At 50.0% G+C, this 24,715-nt stretch overlaps 1 protein-coding gene across 1 annotated transcript in view; it reads left to right on the forward strand.

Annotated features, from left to right (window-relative positions):
- Positions 1-24,715, forward strand: part of XYLT1 (xylosyltransferase 1) — a 323,319-nt gene that overhangs the window by 160,044 nt on the left and 138,560 nt on the right. Inside the window, exon 4 of the mRNA XM_060031007.1 lies at positions 10,534-11,044. Coding sequence (XP_059886990.1) covers positions 10,534-11,044 — 511 coding nt within the window. The remainder of the gene's footprint in view (positions 1-10,533; positions 11,045-24,715) is intronic.

Raw genomic sequence — 24,715 nt, forward strand, 5'->3', positions numbered from 1 at the left:
AATTGTAAGATATTTAAAGTGTGCAATGTAAGGAACTCAGTGGGAACCCCACTGAGTTCATTAACAAATGGTTCTGGGATTTTTAAAGATAATCTGTGTCAAGTGTTAGCGCAGTTCTTGGAATAAACGTTCTATAAGTGTTAGCTGTGCTCGTTGTTGTTACCAAGTTCGGTTGTGCTGGGCTCGCCTGCCCGTGATGCCCTTGTCTGCCTCATGAACATGCTCTTTCTTCTCAAAACTGGGCAGGAAAACTGCTTTCTCTGTGAAAGCCTCCTCTACTCTCCTTGGACCCCGGACCACGTTAGGTTCCAACTCTTGATGAAACCCTTGGCACTCATTCATCGCCCCCCCCCCCCCGCCCGCCTTCACTCCCGTCCTGTATTGAAATAATGTATGTCCACACCCACTCCCCTGTCCTGTGTCTGAACTCCAGCAACAGCAGGAAGCATGTCTTAATTCACTTTCCTATCCTTTGCCTCCGCCGTGCCTGGCAGGGAGTAGCCACCCAATTAAAGTACATAGAGTGAATAAATCAGTGCTTCTCAACCCTATTGGACCCAACCCCTCTTCCTGCAAAAAATCTTTGAAAATGTTCCTTTTGTCTCTCATGAAATGAAATCCATACTTGTTATCACCTACTTACACTCACAACTCTGAAACGTATCACTATACTGCCCTGATAATAATATAACGAATATATAAAAGTAATTTAAAATAAAAACAACGTGTATTTCATTCTGTAAGTGATCAGGCACAACACCGCCAGACTAGCACTTCCCAGACTGTAATGTGCAGATGAACCCCCTGGGGGTCTTGTTAAAATGCAGATGCAGTGGGTCCAGGTGGGGGCCTGAGATCCTGCATTTCTAACAAACTCCCAGGGATGCTGATGCTGCCGGCTGACGAGCCTCACTTTGAGTGTCGCGGGCCTGGAAGACACATGGAAAGGTCCCGTGCTGGATGTTGAATCGCCAAGAATTATAGTTACACACCGCTTGCATGGCTGTTGATGATAGGATTTTTTTGAAATCGTACTAAAATTCTGTATGACGTAGGATCTCCCCTTGAGTTAAAGGTAGTTACTTTCCTAGAAAATTCAGTTACATTAAAAGCATTCAAAAGTGCTCTGTCATACATAAATTTCTATTAGGTTCCTGACCTGCAAAATGAAAAATGAGTTGTTCACCCACATGACATGTAGAGACATTCAGAAGTCCTGCAGGATGTGGGACACTTCCCTACTGCTTTGGGAACATGCATGGCCAGGGATCTGGTGTCCTGCCACCAGTCTCTTCCAGGAGCGACCCCCGGTCATTGTGGCAACCAAAATGGCATCACATGTTTTCAGAACACCCCGTGGGGGGCAGTCCCACTTCCATGGAAGACCCTGGAATTAAAGGATTCATTAAGGGCTCTGAGGTCTTTGAGGCAAGGCTCTGAAGTTGAGTTCCTTGAAGATCCTGGGTCCTTGGTTTCGAGCAGGCTCACGGCATGCGGGGTGGGTAAGGGGACCTGGGCCAGGCTGGACGAGAGCTGTGATGATCTGTCCCCAAATGTCCATAATATCATAGTTAAGAAAGTCCGTCTTAGAGGAATCCAGAAGGCTTTGTTATTGAAGCAAGACTGGGTTGTTCATTGTCACTGTCACTGTCACATCCTCCTGGTGGGCTGGAAGGACAGCATGGGTCAAGTCTGGACTCCTGTGCTGAGGCCCCAAAGACGCGGCATTATGGAGTTGAGGTCCAGACCATGTGGCCTTGGGCAGTGTCAGAGATAAACAAGACCGTAAGGACAGATTTTGAGCTGCAAAGTACTATTGCACTAGGGGGAAGGGTCCAGTGTGAACTGAACTCCACTGTGATTTGTACAGCGTGACTGGGTCTTTTAAAGGGAGCATGAGGGAATAGTGCGGGGGTGAGCAGGGGCTCAGTAGAGTCAGGGAAGTGAAAAATGACAGAAAGCAGAAAGGGGGGGCTCTGTCCCCAGGAAACTCATCTGGGTTTGCTGACTGGCGCTTCTCCAGGTTAGTCCTCTTCCCTCCCACAAAGGCTGGGACGGATGCTGGGGCCCTGTCCTCGGGGGTTGGCTGGAGCAAACTAGATTCTATTAGCAGCCTTGAGTTTTCTCAGGCAGGCGCTATACGGGGGGCTCATGTCATGCAAGAGCTGTGTCCTTGAAATGTCAGAAACTATGTTAGTGTTTGCTCAAGTCTACAGGCCAAGGTTGAGACCTGGTTGAGGAGGGGCTCGGAGGGGCTGGGCTAGAGTTTGGTCAAAGGGGAAATCTTTGCCAGCAGGTCACTCTCCCCCCAGGAGGGTGGCCCAGGGCTTCAGGGTTCTGCCTCTTTCTAGATAAAAGTAGTTATCAGCACCCCATTTCCAGTTGCCCTAGATTTCTATCTGTGTGTGTGTATTTATTGTGTGTGAGAGTAAAATGTAACTCCACAGGCTTGGCGTATAGGGAAAGACCCAACATAAAAAGGCCCTCAACTTTTTATTTCCTCAATGAGTAGATATTTCGGATGACAAGTATTTCAGCAATTCTCAAACTTGGTGGTCTCCATGGACCCCCTTATATTTTCAAACATTATTTCAGACCCCCAAAGAGCTTTTGTTTATGTAGGTTATATCTATCAGTTATTTGCTATATATTGAAATTGAAACTAGGGCATTCTTAAAATGGTTATTTATTGATTTACTTAAATTAACCAGGCTTCCCTGGTGGCGCAGTGGTTGAGAGTACACCTGCCGATGCAGGGGACACAGGTTCGTGCCCCGGTCCAGGAAGATCCCACATGCCGCGGAGCAGCTGGGCCCGTGAGCTATGGCCGCCGAGCCTGCGCGTCCGGAGCCTGTGCTCCGCAACGGGAGAGGCCGCAACAGTGAGAGGCCCGCATATGGCAAAAAAAAAAAAAAAATTAACCATAACCCGTTACCTATCTATATAAGTAAAAAATTTTATGAAAAATGCATATGTTTTGTACAACAAAAGCAAATTTCGTGAAAAGAGGCATTGTTTTACATTTTTGCAAGTCTGTAATATCTGGCTTAATAGAAGACAGCCGGATTCTCACATTTGCTTCTGCTTTCAATCTGTTGCGATTTCACACATCATGGAGCCTCTACAAACTCCACTGTGTGCTTGTGTGAGAGCATGAATGAGAAAAAGGAAAATTACGTCTTCAAATTATGATGGAAATAGTGACCTTGAAGATCCCCTGAAAGGGTCCCCCAGGAGTCCCCAGAGCACACTTTGAGATCTACCTCATTAGATCATCACAGTAAGCATTAATTCCAATTAAATCAATTGTAGCTAACATTTATTAAGTTCTAGGCTTTGTGTTAAGTGCTTTACACGTATTAACTCTTTGAGCTGTTGTAAAAGCCCGGTTAGGTAGGTACTGGTTATTATGCCCATTTTACAGAGAGGGAGACTGAGGCTCTCAAAGTTAGGTACTGTGCCCCGGGTCACTCAGTGAGCAAGTGGCAGAGGCCGGGTGGATCTGAACGCACTTCACCTCCCGACCCTGCCTTTCCAAATGATTTAGGTCTGCTCCTCAAATGATGGGGTGCCAGGTAAAAATGTTGATTGAGGGCTGAGTACATATCAAGCCTCATGCTAATTGTTCTGTTGTTAACTAGAATTAAATATGAGTGTGCCCTATTATTTAATCTCTCCTGCACCTTTGCAAAGTAGGTCTTCCTACCCCTTTTTTTTTGTAGATGAGAAAACTGAGGCTGTGAGAGGCTAAGCTTCTTCCTCTGTATCTCAGGGTTAAGGGGCAGAGGCTGGATTCCAAGCCAGCTCTATCCATCCAGCTCCCTCCCTCCTCACCCCATGCTGGGCGTCCCGTTAACATGACTAAATTTGCTAAATTATACAAGGCTTATTATTGAGGGTTCTGTTAAAGCCTGGCCTGCCCGTGCCCAGCAAAGACCACGGGTTTCTAAGCTCTGGCCAGCCCTGCCACTTTTTGTGCATGCAAATGAGCCAGGCGGGTGGGCGCCGGGCCTCTGTGAGGTCTATTTGCATTGGCAGCCCGGTAATTGCATGTCCTAATTGGGTGCAGCCATGCACACTGCGCCTCCTCCATTCCACTGCCCTGGCACAGAAGTCCTTCTGGAAGCAGGTGTGGGCTTCTCCCCCATGTGCCCCTCTCAATGGCCTTGATCACCTTGGTGATTGGAATGAAGCCTCGGACACTGAGTTCAACAGCAAACAGCTACTCAGCTGGCAGTGTGGCCACATGGCACAAAAGAAAGCCCTAAACGGGTCATGATGAGTGAGCAGGTGGGACAGGCGCCCTCACGCCTGCACAGCGCACCTGGCCGGGGCTCCCCTCTGACACCATCTCTATTCCTCATAGCTGCAGAGAGGCGGTGCAGTGTTGGCGGGTGTGGCCTCTGGACCCCAACTGCCTGGGTTTGAATCCTGGTTCTTCCACTTCCTAGATCTGGATTTAGTCACTTAACTTCTCTGAACCTTCATGATCCCATCCAAAAAATGGGGAGAATAACATAGCATCTCCTTCATAGGGTCCTCATGGGGATCAAATGAACTAGTCTCTGCAGAGGGCTTGGGAACAGAGCCTGGGGCAGAGCCAGCACTGTATGCATATTTTCTAATAGATGCATGTTTCGTAAGCACCTTGCACGTGTCAATCACTGTGTCCTGTGCTTCATCTGTTCTCTCAGTTCCAGGGAGTTAGATGCCAGCCTCAGCCCCTGGGATGGATGAGGACGTCAGGGTGCAGGGAGATGAAATGGTCGGTCCCAGATCAAAGAGCTGCTGGAGAAAATGATCACAGGATGAGGCAGGGGGAGAAGACGATGCACTTAGGAGCGTCCATCTATCCCTCAGTCCCTGGTCTCTTAAAATCCATCAGTTATTTCTCAATGATCTGAAATGGCAGAGCTTTGTTCATCGATTGTATCGATTAACGGTTAATTCAGAGAATGTTCAGCAGCACACACACAGGACCTGTCATTTTACAGATGAGAAAATCTGATGGTCGCTAAAGCAAGACAAGTACCCAGGTCTCCTCCTTTCTTGTTCGGTGTTCTTTCTACACAAAAATAAGAGCAAAGGTTTATCAATGAGTGGAGAGTTTGAAAACACAGCAGCCCACCTCCACCCCTCGGAAACAGGACCTGGGTACAGGGGAGGAGGTTGGGCCGATTCAATTGATCAAGTGAGGAGAGATCCATCCTGAAGTCTGAACGTTAGAGAACCGGGAAGGACAGAGCAGACCCAGGCGTCTCTGAAACAGCAGCCTGGGGTCCTGTAACCTGCCTCTCGAAGCCATCTTGTGCTTGGCATATTTCTACCTGATTGAAATTGACTCTAAACATGCCCAAGGTTGCATGGGAATAGAGGACATTATTGCATTTAATTATTTCTCCAGAATAAAAATGGATTCTAGCAACAGCTTAGGGGTAAGGCAACAGCAGAGCAATTAGAGTTTTGGAGCTCGCATGCAAACATTTGAATGTGCAATCATTGCAATAAGTACATTAAAATAAAATAAGTCGAAGGGTTGCATTTGCATAAATAACCCAAGGTGAGAGTGTTGGGTTGCTTAAGAATAAAGGGGACACAGCTAGCGATCGTAATGAAGAAATACTAACTGATCTGTCCTCCAGGTGGAGACCATCAGGGGTGAGGTGGTGGAGGCCCAGTGTTGATTAGTAGGGAAACTTCTTTGCTCATTGTTTCTCCTGCTTTGGGTGTGGTGGTCACATTCTGGACGTTTTGACATACATTCATCCTCACCAAATACCCATGACATAAGTATTATTTTCACACCCCCATTTTCCAGATGAGGAAACTGAGGCATGCAGAATTTGAATCATGTCATTTCTAGCATCACATTCATTCCTTGGTCAGGTTATTTAACCTCCCTGTGCCTTACTTTCCTCCCCTTCATTAGGACTCATGCTCTTGCTTCACTGGGCATTCGAGAGGATTAGAGACACAAGGTGTGTGAAGGGCCAGAGTATGAGGGAACATGGGTGCTGAGGATATGATAGTCATCTCGCGTGTATTTGCCTGGAAACCTCCCAAGATTGGTTTTTACAGGGAAGGGAGCCTGGGTTTGGATGTCTGGATCTTGATTCTCCAGGGGAAGAAGAGAAAAGCTGAGACCCCGTTTGCCTCTTGGCGAGCAGGTGAAGAGTTAGAGGGAAGGTAAGGTGATATCTCATGCCCATCGAGGGATGGATGGATAAAGAAAATGTGACATACACGTACAATGGAATATTATTCAGTCTTGAAAAAGAAGGAAATCCTGCCGTATGTGATGCCATGGATGAACCCGGAGGGTGTGATGCTGAGTGAAATAAGCCAGACAGACAAAGACAAACGCTGCTTGATCCACTTACATGAGAATCTAAAATAGCCAAACTCAGAAATTCGGAGAGTAGAATGGTGGTTGCCAGGGGTTGGGGGAGGGGAAATGAGGAATTGCTAATCAACAGGCATAAAGTCTCACTTACGCAGGATGAATACATTTTAGAGATACGCTGTACTACCTTGTGTCTGTAGATAGCAATACTGTATTGTGCACTTAAAACGTTTGTTAAGAGGGTAGAGCTCATGTTACGTGTTCTTGCCACGATAAAATAAAATGTACAAGAAAAGAAAGAAAACTGTGGAGGGAAGGTGTAGGAGAACTCATCAGCTATTGTAGGAAGCAACCCTGACTCAGCGTGACAGATCATCCCAGGCCTCTGAGTGATGCCTGGTTCTCACCGACTATGGCTCAGTGGCTTTTCTGGAAGCTATCGAATATCTGTGAGCTCTTCATTCCAGAAGACAGAATATTGCCCTTTTCTCTTACACTGGAATCTTTTGATTGGCAGCTGAGTAGCACCTGGGGCCAGGCGGAAGGCCAAGGGGCCACCGTGAGCTCACCATCCCCATCGCGGGGGTGTCTCTAAGTAGACGACGCTTATTAATCAGGAGTCCTGTTAGAATTGATGGTGGCGCCTGGTCCTGATATCACAAATTAACCAGAGGAGCCAGCCGTTCTCTGATGGCCACATTAGCTTCGTTGATTGCAGTGCTTCCTGCGACTGGTGTTGCTTGGAGAACTTCTGCCAGAAGGTGGTAGAGAACGTGAGCTTTTGAAATTAGTGGTTTTATGGAGGTTTTCTGCTTGGGGGACAAACTGGTGATCATCAGTTCATGATGAGGAAAGAGAACAACCCAGGAACAGTACTGAGGATGTGTTTGCTGAGAGAGGATGCAGATGGCTATGAGGGCAGAGGCCTTTCTGCTCAACTCTCTGCCTTCTTGTTAACTTCTAGAAAACGGGCGTAGGGACAGAATTTAAATTCTTATTCTCAGGCAGCAGGAGTAATCGAACTGATTTTCCTACCATTAGAGGCAAAAAATGATAATAAACTGGCTCCTGTATCTGAGGGCAGCTAAGAGGAAGAAAGCAGATCAGGTTGGCTCCTGTATTAATCAGGATGAGCTAGACTATGCTGCGGTAACAAAGATCCCCACACCTCCGTGACAGCAGCAGAGGTTTATTCTGCCCATGGAGGGTTGGTGGAGTCTATCCTCCACCCTGGCCTCACTCAGGAATGCAGGGCCTTCACCATCAGGAGTGTGGCTGGATGCTATGGGGGAAGGAGGGACATGGCAAACTGTGCCCTGGCCCGAGTCACTGGTCTTGGCCACGGCAGGTTGATTGGCTGTGCCTCATTTGCAGGGGATGGGAAGTACAATTGTATCATGTGCCTAGAAGGAAGAGAACTGGAATATTTGTCAAGGGCTTTATTGAATACCATCCCCCCCCCAATCCAGCTCCATCCCAACCTAGGCTAATATGAGCAAAGAGAGAGATACCCCATCCATTCCCCCACAGAGAGGGGGGAGCTAAATGCTCCTCCCTTGACCTCTCAGCCAAACAGAAGAGGCACGAAACTATAGCAAGTTTTAGAATTAAACGGGTACGCGTTCACAGCCTCCCCTAAATGATGTCGGGCAAATCACTGAACATCCCCAAGTCCGCCTTGTCCCTCTTTTGTAAGATGGGGGAATGGTACTACCTGTCTTGAAAGTTACTTCTGAAGGTTAAACATGGAAGGGCTTGGCACAGTGCCTGGCACTTGATACGTGCCCGTGCCTGAGAGTGTTAAAGCAACAAGCCTGACGCCTCTTTCTGTAAAATAGTGAGGAGGGTACCCCTTATGGGACGACTGTTGGTATCCAGTAAGTAATACCTGTGTGTCGTTTGCATATGGTGCCTGCTGACAGCGAGTGCTCAGAAAGTGCATCTGAGAGGCTGCTTGGGATTCTTCAAGGGCCTCTGGACAGAAAGAAGGGAAAAGAGGAATATCAGTGTGGTTTGTTTATAAGAACAGAGGAATGGCCCCTCACTGAGGGGGATTTCTTGCAAGATACGTGGAGAGGTAAGAAAGACTGGAAACGGGTGTCAGAACCAGAAGTTCCCCTTCACAGACCAGCATGTAATAGCAGCTCCTGTGTATGACCAGTAGCCACTCCAGGACCCGTCACAGACTCCACTCTCCCTCGGCCTCTCCTTGTTTCCTTCTTCCTACCCATTGCCTCTCAGCTCCTGCCACCTCAAGCTCCTGGTGCTTCGTAGCCCCTCCTTACTGTCCTCTCCCTCTCTGTGACTCCCTGCCACCTAATGGCCACTGACCAGCCTTGACACGGCTATTTGGAGATGACATGCCTATCCCAGATCCATTTAGCTGGGTGGGAGTGGATGGGAAGGGAGCCAGGCTACAGTGCTTAAGGGGACAGAGTGATGGGGATCAGAAGGGCTCTGCGGCTTCCTGGAAGTGGCTGGTGGAGCTGGTAGCCTAGGGCATGGGGTCTGCAGTCTATCTGGCTTGAATCCCAGCTTCACCACCAACCAGCTGAGTTACCTTGGATAAGTCACTGATGCCCGGTACCTGCAAAATGAGAATAAAAGTAACATCAACTTACAGAATGGCCACGAGGTATCTTAGTGTAGTCTTCATTCTTACGGCCTCTTGAAATTGGTGCTTGATGCTAGGGGAGATGGGACAAAGGCAAGAAGAGGGCAGACACGTTGCTGGGCCAAATGGGGACATTGGAGACAAGGGCAGTCAAACCAAGCCCCGGGGAACCTTCTAAACTCACAGTTCTTGGAGAGCTGGGGTCTGCACACTTTTTCTTAAAGGGCCAGCTAGAAATACTTTAAGCTTTGCAGACCAGTCTCCATGGCAACCGCTCACCTCTGCTGTTGTAGCAGGAAAGCAGCCATAGACAGTCCATAAATGAACAGGCGTGGCTGTGTTTCAATAAAACTTTATTTACAGAAACAAATGGCGGGCAGGATTTGGTTCGGGGAGGGCAGTAGTTTGCAGACCTGCTGAAGGAGGAGCCACGCTCAGTGTCAGCTGCACGTCAGCCGATCCTGGGCACCAGCGCTACCTCCACTGCTCTCCACCACCCTCTTCCTTGAGAACCTTTAATTGGCACATTTAGGAAAACGAACGAGGATGTCTGCCCTCAGAATTGCTACTCATTGCCAGTGTGTTTCTAGAGCAATGGGTGTAGATTTATGGAGTCAATTAGCGTTCTCTGTGGCCTCTGTGTCCCCTCTGACTAGCTTTGGGACAGTGGATTCTCCTTCAGGTTAAGGCCTTGATAATGGGCTCTAAGCAGAAGCAATGTGTTTTGGAAGTGATGCAGGATGGTAGTTGACCAGTGCATTTGATCCAAGGTCAAAATGGCCAGGGCCCACCTACCCATGGAGAAGCTGAGTTTGGGGTGCCCGCCTTCCCAGAAAGACTCATTTTCTCCAGAATGATTCTTGGCCTTTCTCTTGACACCCTGCCCCCCCACCCCGTGACTTAATCAGTTCTGCTGTAGGTACAGACATCAAGAGTCAAAGCTCAAACATAAGACTGTCACAAGTTTTCATCCCCCTGGGACTCACTGTAGGATCCTTGCATAGGATTGTCCTATAAAGGGCATATTCCCCTCAAGATAGCCGGTGATGCCTCCCCCTCAGAATTCACTGTGGCACGGTCTGATTTCTCTTACGGGCATAGATCTACGAGCATGTCCTAAAGGCAATGTAAATTATGTACTATCCTACCAATATTTTCTCCCCTTAGAGCTTTATTATGGCATTTCTAGCCATTAAATAAACCATCACAGTGCTTGCTGCTAGAATTCAAACAGGAAGCTTGGAACAAACTGTCCAGATTCCAGTAGCAGAGACAACCAAGGAGACTTATATGAAAAGGGGGTGTGGTTAATAACAAGCATTGAGGATCATAGTCATAGCACGTTAGAGCTTGCAAAAGCTTTATTTTCTAGTTGGAACATCTTCTATTTCCAGGTTGGGAAACTGAGGTTCAAAGAGAAAAACCTAACATGAAGTCTAACATTAAGCTCGTAGCAAAGGCAGGGCGTGGAACCAGGGCCCAGACTTCCAAACCTACGTGCCCCACCCTCCAGGGCCTGCTTAGAGTGATGGCAAAGTCAAGTTTCTCTTCTGTGTTTCCTTCCTGTCTTCTCCAGGATGGCTACTTCTCTCACCGGCCAAAAGAGAAAGTGCGAACAGACAGCAACAATGAGAACTCTGTACCCAAGGATTTTGAGAACGTGGACAACAGCAACTTCGCACCCAGGACTCAAAAGCAAAAGCACCAGCCCGAGTTGACGAAGAAGCCCCCGAGAGGACAGAAGGAGCTTCTGAAGAGGAAGCTGGGGCAGGAGGAGAAGGGACAGGGGCATCTGTCCCCAGGAAAAGGCGCCAACGAGGTGCTGCCTCCTGGTGCGAGAGCCCCGGTCAACGGCAGCCGAGGGAAGGATGCCCCCAGACAGCCCCACGCCCGGAAGAGTGGGGGCAGCTCCCCCGAGATCAAGTCTGACCGGCCCCTCAAGTGTGACATCTCGGGTAAAGAGGCCATCTCCGCCCTGTCCCGCTCCAAGTCCAAGCACTGCCGCCAGGAGATCGGGGAGACCTACTGCCGCCACAAGCTTGGGCTGCTGATGCCCGAGAAGGTCACTCGGTTCTGCCCCCTCGAAGGTAAGTCCCGGCCCCGTTCTGCTCACATTCTCAGACCTTCTCAGAAAAACCGCCCTAGTTTTCAAACCCCAGATGAAGACAGGAGATCTTTTGTTTTGGGCCTCCCTGAATTCAGAAGTCTCGTGTGAGAAAAGTTTCGCAAAATCAAATTACCTTTTGTTACAGCTTTAACCTGTCGCTTTGATGGCCAAGGATAAAGTACAGTGCAATCGGGGCTAATGTGGAAGTCGTAGGAGGCAATGGTATTGATATGGTTTGTTTTCTGTCTCAGCAGAATATTGGGATTAAAATTGACACCAATGTTACTGTAATTGAATAGGATTTGAAAGGTTTCTAGTTGGTTGCATTGACATTGGAGGCTCTGGAAAACATCCTTCCCATTTTCCTCCACCTAACATTCCTTCCTTCCTTATTTTCTCCCTCCTTCCCGTCTTCTGTCTCCCTCCCTCCCTCCTGCACTGTGCTGGGCCCTATTCTCTGTGCTGATGACCAGTGATAAATCAGACCTCTTGCTGCGATGCAGTGCGAGTCAGAGCTGTAACAGCGGCGTACACAAGCACAGGGGAGGGTCCTCAGAAACTGGGGGGGGGGGACAGTTTTGCACAGGTGAGGCATCACCGTGCATCTCTGCATCTCACCTCACGCCTCTGACACGTAGTCCTTGCTGGCAGGTTTCACCTTTTCCAGCGCGTGGGAAAGGGGGGTAATAACAATTACCAAGTGCTCACTGTGTCCCGGGCACAGCACGGGCACTTTGCATTCAATCAGCTCATCTCACCCACAGCCCAGTGAGGCTAGCACCGTCATCGTCAGCATAACTTTTTTACACGTGAGAGACGTAAAACAACTTCCCTAAGGTCACGTGGCTTGTAAGTGGCCTTACAAGCCTGCAGGTAGAGACATCCTGAGACAGAGATATTGCCATCCTGGGTTAGGTCATATTTTGTCAAGATCCCTTCTTAAAAAAAAGAAATATGTTATGGCAGAAAATTTCAAACCCACCTCAGAGTAGGGAGAACCTTCATGTTCCCATCATCTGGCTACAGTTAACTCGTGGTGGTCACTACGGTTTCACCCATGTACCCTCATCCCCACATAAGCTCATTGTAAGCCAGTAGATTTTATTTTTCCTTGCAGAAGACGTTACGTCCCAAATAGTTTGTGAATTAGTTCGTCCAGTGGTTTTCTCCATGCAGAGGGCGAACTGCATCCAAAAGACACTTTCTACAAAGAAAGAGCCAGTGTCATTGGGAACAGGCAGGGAGGGATGCATTTGAAATGGAGAGATTGTGTTCTAGTTGAGTTCAGCCATGAACTGATAGGAAAAGCCCTTTCCGCTCGCTGGTTCCGTCTTCCTTATCTGTCCAGGGAGTGCCCTGCGTTAAATGCTCGAAGGGTCTTCCCACTTGGTCTTCCCTTGCGGCCCATTTCCCAATTTGCTCTTGGTCACCCCTCATTCTCATTGGCCATAATCAGTGCAAGGGGTACCCCGCTATCCCTCACTAAATGGTCAAGCGTTCAAAATACCTCCTTGTTGCTTCTAAATTCAGAGACCACCAAATGCTTTAGTTCACTCTCAAGTGGAGAGAGAAGGTCCCCGACCATGGGACAACCCAGAGGTCCTGAGGGCAGGGGTTGGGGGAGGACACGTGGAAAGACCTGCATGGGGCAGGGACAGGGTCCACGTGTGGAAGAGGAATGGGTCCATGGTCCCAGCGGCTGGGTCCGCCTCTTTGTCGAGACAGAAGGTCAGAGCATCAGGAAAGGTGGCAACAGAGCTGGACCAAGAGGCAGGGTGGGGGCAGGGGGCTCTCAGTTCCCCCAACATTGGAGGATTTGGAAGCCAGGCAGGAAGATGCCTAGTGCTTCCTCAATCCCCCATCTCTCTCGAGAGAAGGATGTGCATGGTAAGAATGGCTCCCAAGGAAAACGGGACTAGATCACCCCTAGAGAAATCCTAATTCCGTCTCTCCACTGGACAGGTAAGAAACGAGGTCCACAGAGGAGAGGAGACTTACCAACAAGGTCACCTAATCAGTTAGAGGCTGAACTTGGGCTAAAATTCAGGCCTCCTCATCTCTCACACATGCTTCTCTGTTGACCGCTGGTCACAGAACGGAGGGTGTGGCTCAGGTGGGGGATGGCCACGTGGGTAAGTGTGTAAAGAGGCTTGGAAGTGTCCGCGGCAAGCCCTCCACGTGGCCCTCTGGCTGGGGTGCAGTGGGGACAGCTTCAACTCATTACTCAAGTTCATCTGTATTTTTTAAGTCTTCTGTTGGAAACATGTATCTGTACTATACTCTCTTTTCAATAGAAAGGTCTAAAAAGGAAAGGTTTGCTTCTCTCTTGCATTCTAAACCTTGTCTAAGCAGTCCCGGGGTCCCCGTCATACTCTTGACACGACTTGGCAGATTGTGGCAGAATAAATAAGTGGAGATGTTTCCAAAATCTTTTTCTTAGCTAGTGCATGGCCCGGCAGAGGCCTGAGCTGAATGTCTTTCCATGAGAATGACAGTGGGTCCTCGCTGTGTACCAAGGGTCAACACGCTTTTTCTGTAAAGGGCCAGAGTAAATATTTAAGGCTTTGTAGGCTGTGCAGTCTCTGTCGCAACTCCTCAACTCTGCCATTATATCTCAAAAACAGCCAGGACGATAGATACGCAAATGCACTTCGTTATTCCAATAAAACTCAATTTACAAAAACAGGCTGTGGGTGGGATGTGGCCCATGGGCCATAGTGTGCTGACCCCTGCAAGGTACCAGTTCTGTGTAGTAATACCTCCAGCACTGTGCCTCCCATCCCACTGTATCCTCACACCAGCCCTATGAGGTCGGTCTCTTATCAATCCGTTTAATGGATGATGAAATGGGGGCTCAACGAGGTTTAGTCCTTGGTCACAGGTGCATGGCTAGTAGATGGCAGGGCTGGTATCATATCTCAGGAATACAGAGGCTGAGTCCTCCCGAGAGCCTTTCCCTCTTCAGGAGGCAGAAGGTTTCACTTTAGCCTAAACGGTCCGAGCTCGGGGATGTCCTGAGCCCGCAGGCTGTCTCTCTCCGCCATCAGTACAGTTGCAAGGAGAAGGGTGGGTGTTGATGGGGGAGCGAGCGGGCTGATGTGGCCTGTCTTGGTCCCTGTCTTGGACACCTCCAGCATGGCTGTGCAGCCTGGGGGATTCCCTGTGGCCTCTGCTGCGTCCGCCAAAGTGGCACACCCTCCAGGGAGCTGGGAGCTGGGTAATAAGATGGGCGTCTGAGCCTTGGCACACCAGCCCGGGCAGTGCCTTCATTTACTGCACCACAGCCTTCCCCTTTTGCAATAAATTCTCTGTGAATAGACTAATTGCAAAATAACCCTAATTGGGTAGTTATCAACGAACAACTTCCCGTGGAACAAAACAGCTTACAATTAATAGCATTTAAACCGTAAACTATTCTTCTGCAGAAAGCTAAGATGTAATTACACCCCATACGGAGATCGCGTTCCCTTTCTGGAAACCATGACAGCCGGATTTCCCTCCGCTCAGGAGGGATTTGAGCTCCAGCTCTGAGGGCAGTGAGGAAGCCAAGTGGGGAGGGGAGGGGAGGGGAAGTAGGTATGTATGTGAACAGACAGACGCATACACTTACACGTCCGCACGCAGATGTACGCACTGTTTGTCATTTTGCCGAACTCAGCGTCACCCAGACTTCAGCTGACAGGATGCCGGAAGTTGAATATCCCTAAGGACACAATTCCTCATGGCTTGAAGTCTGAAAAGTTACGAGGGGATCGATGTGAAATGTTGGCTTGTTGAAGGGCTCCTCCTCCGATCCCCATGCCTCCAGTCCCCGCAGCCCAGCACCTTCAGGGAAAAGGAAGAGTCTAGAACCCCCGGATTGGTGTGCTCTGCACGGATACCTTGCCCCTGTGACTCATCTGCTTCACTGCCAGCCTCTGGGAGGAAGCAGTTGGCATGGTGACATGTTTTCAGGAGGAAAACGCAGATCTGCGGACCATCCACTCACAGCCCCCAGGAGTGAGATGCGGTGAGGTCAGGCGGGGCGCTCTACCCCATCGGCCCCCAAGCCTGGCCTCCGAGCGGGTTGTTTCTAATCCCGCAGCGCCCCTCTTTCCTCCCAGAGCCCCCCGTGCTCACTGCAGCCGCCAAGCCACCGGACCCCACCCCCGCCCACGTTCCCCACCCAGGTGGCCCAGCCCCCAGTGGCCCCCCTTACCTCCCACAGTTGCCTAGGCCTCCTGTCCCTTCCTTAGGCTCCAGAATCACCCAAGAGCCTCCAGGCACTCCAACCGGACCTCCCAGAGTTTCATGGAAATGAAACCATGTTGGATGGAAGGCCCAGGGTGGCCTGGGCTGGAGAAGCTTTTCCATCAGAAGATCTGCTGACACTGGGTTTTGAATCCTGGTTCTGTCTTTGCTAGTGGTGTGACCCTGACTTCCTAGTGCCTCAGCTTCCTCATCTGTAAAATGGACACAGATACTCATACCCTATCCTCATAGGGTTGTTGGCTGACATGGGGCCGTGAATATGAAACCCCTGGTGCAGAGGGGGGTAGGGTACGGCGAATGTGTTTGGCTGTCGGCTGTAGCAAGGCAGTGGTGGTGGCGTTGAGAAGAGTGGAAGGCCCGCCTGTAGGGTGACCACCCCTTGCCCAGCCCTAGATGTCTCGCTCTGGTCTTCAGACAAGGCCCCGCGTGCCTCAGCCACTCCCTCCTGCTCGTCCCAGCCCCCTGCATTGTTGCTCCCACTGCAAACTCCACCCCAGCTCTTCCCTCTCCAGATCTCAGCCGAAATGCCTCTTCCTCAGAGAAGCCTTCCTGGACCACACCTTCTGCGGGGAGCCCCGGCCACAGAGGACACACCAACCCTGGTGAGGGGCAGAGGTAGCTTTCCCAATAAAGACCATTTGACCTGTAGGAGGCATTCTAAGCAGGCAATGCCTCATTATATTGGGAACAATTAAAAGTCAAGATGCTCTCTCCAACAGCCCTCATAGGCCACCAGCCTCCTTTCATCTTGAGTTAAAATGCCTCAAGAGAAAAAAAAAACAACATCTCAAGAGAGGCCCCACCGGTTACCAGGGTGCCTCTGACACCTCCTCACTCTTTGCTGTGCCAGGTAAAGCCAGTGGAGTGACTGCAGCCCAGGTGTCCAGGTGAAGAATGAGAGAGGAAAACGGAGAGGTTCCACGGAAAGCAGTCACTGAGAGCGGGGTTGGGGGCCACCGTAGCGGGGGCTCCGGGCCCGAGCCGCTGAGTGGGCTGGTGGTCCTCCGATGAGTGATGAGCAGGGGCTCTCCCTTTTCAGTCAGCTGACCGGCTGCAGGTTTGCAAGCACGTGCACGTGGCAGGGGCAGTGGCTCCAGTATTAGGAGTGAGGACGGACCGGAGGAGGTTTCTGATGAAAAGGCAACCGTCCTTGGGCGCAGCAACCCGTCTTTACCCATCAGTCTTTGCAGGAAGCCAGAGACTCTGGACAGATGGCTTCCGGATGGAGGTGGCTGAGGGGAGACTGTCGCCTCAGATTCCCCATCTGTCGGGGCAGGAACACTGCTTTCTCCCGGGTCTTTGCTGTATCGCTCAGGATGAGACAATGAGGGAACAGCCGTGGACAACTCAGAGACACCGCGCCACCGGGGTGGCCGTGATGAAGCCAGATGATCTTCCTGCGGCTCAGCGAAGCCAATGGGGCCGACGTGCCCGAAGGCCAGGTTTGCAGAGGACTCCTTCTCGGCTTTCTCTCGTCAAACCCCAGTGAAAAGGAGGTTTCCAGTAACAGTTCATTGGGGTCGGAGTAACCTCATGCCAAAGGCCCTCCTTGGGCTTCTGAGGGATGGGTAGGACCCTGACCGCGGTCAGTCCAGAAAAATTCAGCAGACCCCATTCATTGGTCGCCCACTAGGTGCCATTGGACGTCCCAGGCCAGCACTCCCCAAACGTGTTCTGCGAAGGGCCAGATAGTAAATACAGTATGAGGCCTTGCAGGCTGCAGGGTCTCTGTCACAACTACTCAACTCTGCATGAAAGCACCCACAGGCGATACATAAACGACCAGCATGGCTGTGTTCCAATAAAACTTGATTCTGGGCATCAGAATGTGAATTTCACATGATGTTCATGTGTCACGAAAGGTCATCCATTTGATTTTTTTTCAGTTATTTAAAAATGTAAAAAGTGCTCTTAGCTCGCAGGCCATACCAAAACAGGCAGTGGTGAGCTGCCCTTTGCCAGCTCTTATTCTAGTATCTGGGGACGTAACAGTGAACAAAAGCACAGGACGCCTCGTCCCCGCAGGGCCTCTGCCCTACACAGCTCAGAGCACCATGTCTGTTGCCACAAGCTGGATGGTGACTCTGGGAGGCGTGCAGCCTGAGGCCCCACCTTGGTAGCACTTCTGCCCTAATGGGAGAGGCCAGAGGGGACCGGTGACCCAGTAGACCTACAGTCCACCGTCTGGTGTGACGAGAGCTCGTAGACAAGCACAGCAGGCGACAGGACAGGGGAGGTGGACGTTTTAGGTAGGTGGCCAGAAGGCCCCTCTGAGGAGCCGCGGCGGCAGTGTCACCGGGAAGAGGAAACAGTCCTAGCAAACAGCCTGGCTTGTTCCAGAGGCAGCCAGGAGGTCAGTATGGCTGAAGCAGAGGGAGCAGTGAGGGGAGCAGAAGGGTGAAGGGTCAGAGGCCAGAGGTAATGGCCAGGCCACCGCAGGGGGTTCGGATACTGATGTCAAAGAGATGGGAGCCATTGGAGGAACTGAAGAGTTTTAACATTATCTGATTTTGAATTTTTTTTTTAATTTTATGCTACTTTAACATTTTTTTATCTTATTTTGTTTTTGTTTTGGTTTTTTTGTGGTACGTGGGCCTTCCACTGTTGTGGCCTCTCCCCTTGCAGAGCACAGGCTCCGGACGCGCAGGCTCAGTGGCCATGGCTCACAGGCCCAGCCGCTCCGCGGTATGTGGGATCTTCCCGGACTGGGGCACGAACCCGTGTCCCCTGCATCGGCAGGCGGACTCTCAACCACTGCGCCACCAGGGAAGCCCTTATCTTATTTTGATAGGAACACTTAACGTAAGATCCACTCTCTGAACAGATTTTCAAGCGCACAATGGTGTATTGCTGGTTACAGGCACAGGGTCGTACAGCAGATCGCTAGAACTTATTCATCTTGCTCAGCTGAAACCTTATACCCATGGAACCCCATTCCCCATCCCCCCAGCCTCTGGCAACCACCATTCCGCTCTTTGCTTCTATGAGTTTGACTGTTTTATATTCCTCGTCTAAGTAGAATCGTTCAGTATTTGTCCTTCTGTGTCTGGCTTATTTCACTCAGCATGATGTCCTGCAGGCTCGTCCATGTTGTTACACATTGCAGGAGTCCTTCGTTTTTTAAAGCTGAATAATATTGCATTGTAAGTCCGAATTTTTTAGTCCCTTCATTCCTCAGTGGACCTTGAGGTTGTTTCCACGTCTTGGCTATGCTGCAGTGAATGTGGGTGTGCTAATATAATATCTCTTTGAGATGCTGATTTCACTTCTTTTCGATAAATACCCAGTGAGATATCACCCCACACAAAAGACAACAAGTGTTGGTGAGGAGGCAGAGAAATTGGAATCCTTGTACATTGTTGGTGGGAATGCAAAATGGTGCAGGCACTGTGGAGAACAGTTTGGAGGGTCCTGAGAAAATGAAAAACAGAACTACTGTACGATCCACCAGTCCTGCTTCTCACGTGATTTAGCTTTAAGGAAGGAGTAGAAACAGGGAAATTGTGGAGAGGTTCTTGCCGCGGCCCCAGTGAGAGGATAGGGTAGTAGGAAAAAGCTGCTAGGATTGGCCGATGGACTGGATGGGGGTGACCAACTGTTGGTGTTCTGGGCTGAGGGGTTCCTTTGGGGCACAAAGACGACTCAAGCCTGACCCTTGAGCAAACATTTATTGAGCTCTGCTGTGTGCCAGGTCGTGTGGCCAACAGTCCCCCAAGGCCCCCCATCGGAAGGTGGGTCTCCACAGGCCAATCCCACGTGGCCTTCTCCTGCTAAAGCACCGTGGTATTTGACCCCCTCCCCATTTGGGAATCGTAAAAAAAAGCCAGCTGTTGCCCACATGGCTTTTTAGAAAGAGAAATATGCAGTTATGGGAAATATCATAAATGCCCCCCCCACCTCCCTCCCACCTTCCTCCTCCCGGAATGGCCTGCCAGCTGCAGGCTCTGCCCTTCACTCTGAAAGTTATCATCAGGGTGTGTTTGTTCCCTAACTGCCATGCCTAGAAGGCAGAGCTGAAAGGTTTAGGCGCGGAAAGAAGATGAAAACACCAGCCCTGAAAGAGCGGGATTAGCGCCCTCCCCGGCCTCACCCGGGCAACCGGTTTGGAAACTTCAGGCAGACATTTCCCAAGGCTTCCGCAGTGTATTTGAGACAAGGGGATCATGGTTAGATGGATTTTTTTTTTCCTTCTCATGTGCTCACAATGACATCTAGAGACTAGGGGACCGGGAGCATGTTGATAACCCTGCATTTGTGGACCACTGCTTGGAGCAGCTCTGCAGAGAGCCTGACTAATCGGGGGCTTTGCAGACCAGTAGGGATTTTGTTCTTACCTGGGTGACCAGGGGGAGCTGCTGAAGGGATTTGAGCAGGGCTGGGGGTGGGGGCTGACCTGACGTGTGTAACAGGATCTCCGGGCTGCGGTATTGACAGTAGATGCTAGGGGTGAGGACGGAAGCCAGGAGAGCTCTTGGGAGTCGCTGGTCAGCATTTGCTCTGAGATTGCACATGGGGCATGAAGAAAGCGCCCCCTACTGTTTATCTGTCTCTGCCCCAGAGCCACCCTCCACGTGGCAGGGGCTCTATCTTACTCATCTGAGAATAGCACTGCTTGGCATGTCATAGGCCTCAATCTTATCCTCCCTGGGTAAGAAGATAACACGGTTGTTTTGAGCTTCAGTGGCTCAAGCTACCTGTCCCGGGAGCTATGCAGAGGCCCTCATGCACTGGGATGGGAAGGGAACAGTTAGAAGTCTGTGAGTGGCATAGCCACCAGCTGGGGACTGAAAGTGTCTGTCCCCCACTCCCTTCAACATTCACTCATTCAGCAGTTACCCACCGAGCGTCCTCTGTCTATGCGGGGCACTAGGTTTGCGGGATCTGTTTGGGAGGAAAACAGACAGAATCCCTGTCCTTATGGAGCTTCCAGCCTGTTAAACGTGGGAGGGGAGACACACGAATCCAGTGAGCACAAAAATAAGTGCAGAATTGCAACCGCACCACCGATTCTGCAGAGACATGTGGTTGAATTTTAGTGGGACTGAGAGATGAAGAGTGGGAGGAATTACCTAGGGAAAGAGCAGGAGGGGGAGTCTTCCAGGACAAGGGTCCATCGTGTGCAAAGGCTCTGAGGCAGTAGGAGGCGTAAGGAGGTTGAAGAACTAACAAGACCACCTGGGGAACTCTGACTATGAGCAGGAGGGTTGGTCTGTCGTCTTCCCAGCCGGATTTTAATTCCCCAAATCACTGGGTCTAGATGATCTATGTCTTTGTCTTGAGTGAGGAGAATGGAGCAGAGGCATCTGTAGGGACCAAACCGAAATCACCGGAGAGCCAAGGGAAGACCAGCCCAAAAGACAGGCAAGGCTCTGGCAGTCCGGGACCGGGGACGGGTCCCACATCCCCTCCAGAGAACCGTGCTCCTTCCACCTTTGGGCCCTGACCCCCACCTCCACCCCAGCCTGAACGCGGGCTGCCAACTCCTGGGGGCCTCACCTCCTGTGGCACCTTTGTTTTCCAGGACATCCAGGGCACAGAGGGGAATCCTCAGTGCCTCCAGCGGTGAGACAGACTCAAGCAGGCAGTGTGCCCGGGGCTGTTCCACTGGCACTGAGCTAGTGCAGGCTTAGGGGAAGGCTCTGAACCAGTCTCCCCAGGAAAGCCTGGCGGCCCCTCTACCACTGAGTGAGCTGCCAGACCCTCAGACAAGGCACTTGTTTTCTCTGAGCCTCACTTCTTACCTGTAAAATGGGTTGTTGGATGCCTCTCCTGCCTCCTCGGATTGCTGTATGAAATACCGTGTTTGAGAATATTTAAAATTTGCCCTCTGTTCAGTCAGCGAATATTTACAAGCACCTGTTACAAGTCAGCATTAGATTATTGCGGTTCGGAAGCCAGCCTCCAGGGTGGGCACAGTGGACCCGCTTACGCAGCCGGGCAGTTTAGGATGCTTTCCACAGCTTCCGTGAGTGTCTCGCCCAGAACCTGCCCTGGGACTAGGTAGTCACTAGGACAGTTTCTTGTGCTCTGAGCCGTTCCTTCCTTTGGGTGCAGCTGCTTCTGTGTCAGCCGCCCAGGGCTTGGAAATCAGAGCCCTGGTGCGGAAGGAGAGCCCGGGCGTGGCCCTTGAGGCGGCTGGTGGATGACAGTCAGTCTGAGCTAGTCCCTCCTTTTTGCACAAATCAATAAAACCAGCTTGCTTTTTCTCCTCTCTCAAATTATTTGTCAATTAAGCGTTAAGAATTTCTTTCAACATCACTTCCTTCTGGAAGTCTTCTGGGACTCTCTCCCTACCTCTCCATGAGGTTCTCAGACTGTGTACCCCCAAATCACCTTACCCGCTCACCAGTGGAGCACACATCACATTATCCTGGAGTTGCCAGGGTCATCTGCAGCCCCCATTTAGCCACGAGGCCAATCTCATCTGTGTTCCAGGTCATATCTCCAGCCCCTGCTGGAGCAAAGTCTGTTTGCTAACCCCATGTTACAGGTGGGGAAACTGAGGCTTGGGGAGGTCGAGTAGCTTGCCCGGGGTCACACTTGCAAGTGGGAGACCTTTCAGACTCAGTTCTGTCTGCCTGACTTCAAAACCCACATCTCAGCCTCTCTGCTCTGTGGAGCCTTTAGTAAACCTGCCATCGGAATGTGTCGAATGAGTAATCCAGTTTCTCCAAAGATAAAGGGAAATGCAGAGGCAATGGTAACACCTATCTCTAGCTGTTCATTACTCTCCTTCCCTGCAACCAGAAAGAGCAGGGCGCCGAGGTCTCCGTACAAGAACCTGTGCTTAGATAATAATGCTTAACCTTGACCTAGGGATTGCTAAGTGCCAGGGGCTATCTTAAGCGTTTTAGCCATATTAGGTCATTCATTCTTCTGACAACTCTGTAGTCCAGGAAACTGACGCACAGAGAGGGAGGACACTTGCCTAAAATCACACATTTGCTCAGTGACAGAGCCAGGCTCTGAGCTCAGAGGCTTTGGTGCCAGCGGCGAAATGCTGAACCACCGTGCTTCTATCCCTCTAGCAGCGGCTGCCTTTTAGCTGCAGTTTTCCTCCTCAAGCTCTGTCTGTCTGTCGCAAAGAGAACCACGCAGTCAAGTGATCTACCTGGTGCTGGAGGGGGGCTGATCCTGTGAAAGACCTCAGGTCTCACCTGCAAAGCTGCGTTGGGTGAGAAACAGCCAGTGGCAGTGGCCTCCCATTTTTCTGCCAGTTTCTAGTTTCCATGGTATATTTGTGTTAGTGTAAAAATGACAAAGCAATCATTTTTCATTGTATCCCTCAGTCACCCATGAGAGATTGGATTTAGGTCACAATTTATTACCCCATGGAATTGAATCCAATTTTTAACACCATGTCAGCCATTCTGGTACTAGAGCCTTTTAATGGCTGTGAAATTTATACAATGATAAAGTAATTTAAAACATATGTAGGAAGAGCATTAGGCAAATTGATGTATGGAGAACCCTGTGGTAAAAATTGAATAGGAGATAAACATGGGAAATGGTGATTGATTAGAGGACAGTTGAAATAGGGCTCGCTTTGAGAAACTCTTAATGGCGAAATTAGTAAATTAATTTACTTCTCGGAATTTTGAGGGGGGTTTATGTTGCCCTAAATCAGAATCGAGGATGAGGCACAAAGTGCAAATTAATAGCTCACCTCAAAGCGTGGCACCGTTTGAGCGAGACGCCTCGTCTGAGTAACTGGGATGCTGCCAGGAGCCTGGCCCTGGTGGTGTTTCCAGCGGCCAAAGTGAAAGGATGGGGAGAAGACAGGGCAGCGGGAAGGGAAGCAGAATTTTTTTTTTTTTAATTTTTAAAACTTGCTCAAATAATACAGAAAGCATGCTTGTTATAATACCTTTATTCAAGTGGGACCATATGCATTCTCATTACTTCAAAAAACTGGAAAACGCAGCAGATAACTGGAAAATCTTTAAAAACTTGGCCAGTCCCCTCGGAGAGGTAACGACTGCAAGCACATTTTTGGTTTTGTTTAGATCTTTAAAACCAGCACTTGCAAAAATAGAGTTTGTTTTGGAACAGAGGGTTTATAAATAATAAGAAACTGATGTATAAATCTGGAACTTACAAAAATATCAAATCTGGTTTGGGGCATGGGAAAATTCAAAACTCATGTGAAATTGATATCTGGTTCTGGAACTTGCTTCTTTTCATCTGGGCGTGTATCTACGTCTGAGACCTGTATCCCTGTCAGGAGGTGGAGAACTGTATAATCCTTTTTTTCTGTTTCCCAGTATAATGTTTATTTACCCAGTCTCTTTTATTGCCTATATAACTCTTTGTCATGGCTGACTGTTACTCTGGAGTATGGCCTCACCACAGCTTAACTAGCCATTCCCCTATTGGTGGACATTTAAGGTTGTTGCCAGGTTTTCGTATATTGGGTGGCTCTTTTCTCAACTCTCCCAAAGATGGTGCATAACCTCTACCATTCTAGGTGCATCAGAGAAAAGCTAATTGCTGCTTATGGTGGGTGCCTCAGGACATTAGAGCTTAATTCTCTTGGGGACCCTGAGTTGAGACTGGCTGCTCGGAGCATCTGAGAAATGGAATTGGTGGGTCCAAAGGCTTGTCTGTTTTAAATTTCAGTAAATACCATCACACTATCCTGCAAACATGCTGTACCAATTATGGCAGCCTGTTCTATCCTGTGTTAGTCATACACAGGATGTTGGAAGCTTCCAGAACATCCTCCTCCTCCTAAAGGGATCTGCTTTCTTCCCAGGAGCCCTGGTCAGGTTTCAAATTAGTAACGGCTCTGCATCCCAACCTTCTGAGATCCTAGCAAGTCTCCTCCGTGACCCAGGACAGTAGTTTGAACATTGAACTCCTGAATATGTGGGCACCTGGGCCTGCCCCCAGAGATGCTGGTCCAGGTCTAGCGCGGGACCCAAGAAATTACATTTCTAACAGATGCTGCAGTTGCTGCTCCAGAACCACACTTTGAGAACTACTGACCTGGAAGAATGATTCATCCCCTCTAGTTCTGCCCGTTCTCCAGGTCATTGGTTCTGAATGGGGCAGTTGTGCCCCCCAAGGGACATCGGGCCACACCTGGAAATGTATTTGGCTGTCACAACCTGATGGAGGGGCAGGGTGCTCTTTGCAACTAGTGGGTAGAGACCAGGGATGCCGACAAATGTCCTACAATACACAGAACAGCCACACAATACTTTTCCGTCCCAAAATGTCAATAGTGCCTTGGTGGAGAAACCCGCCTGTGGTCCTACCGGGATGGTGTGTCTGAGGCCATCTGCCTCCCTCCGGGGGCCTTCATCTCCTCCACGTGCCTAGCTGACGTTCAGCATGGCTGTGTCGCATCCCCAGCCTGGTTCCTGGCCATGGAATACCTCCAACCTCACCCCCCCAC

Source organism: Delphinus delphis, chromosome 15 (genome assembly GCF_949987515.2).
Source record: "Delphinus delphis chromosome 15, mDelDel1.2, whole genome shotgun sequence".
Classification (NCBI taxonomy): domain Eukaryota; kingdom Metazoa; phylum Chordata; class Mammalia; order Artiodactyla; family Delphinidae; genus Delphinus; species Delphinus delphis.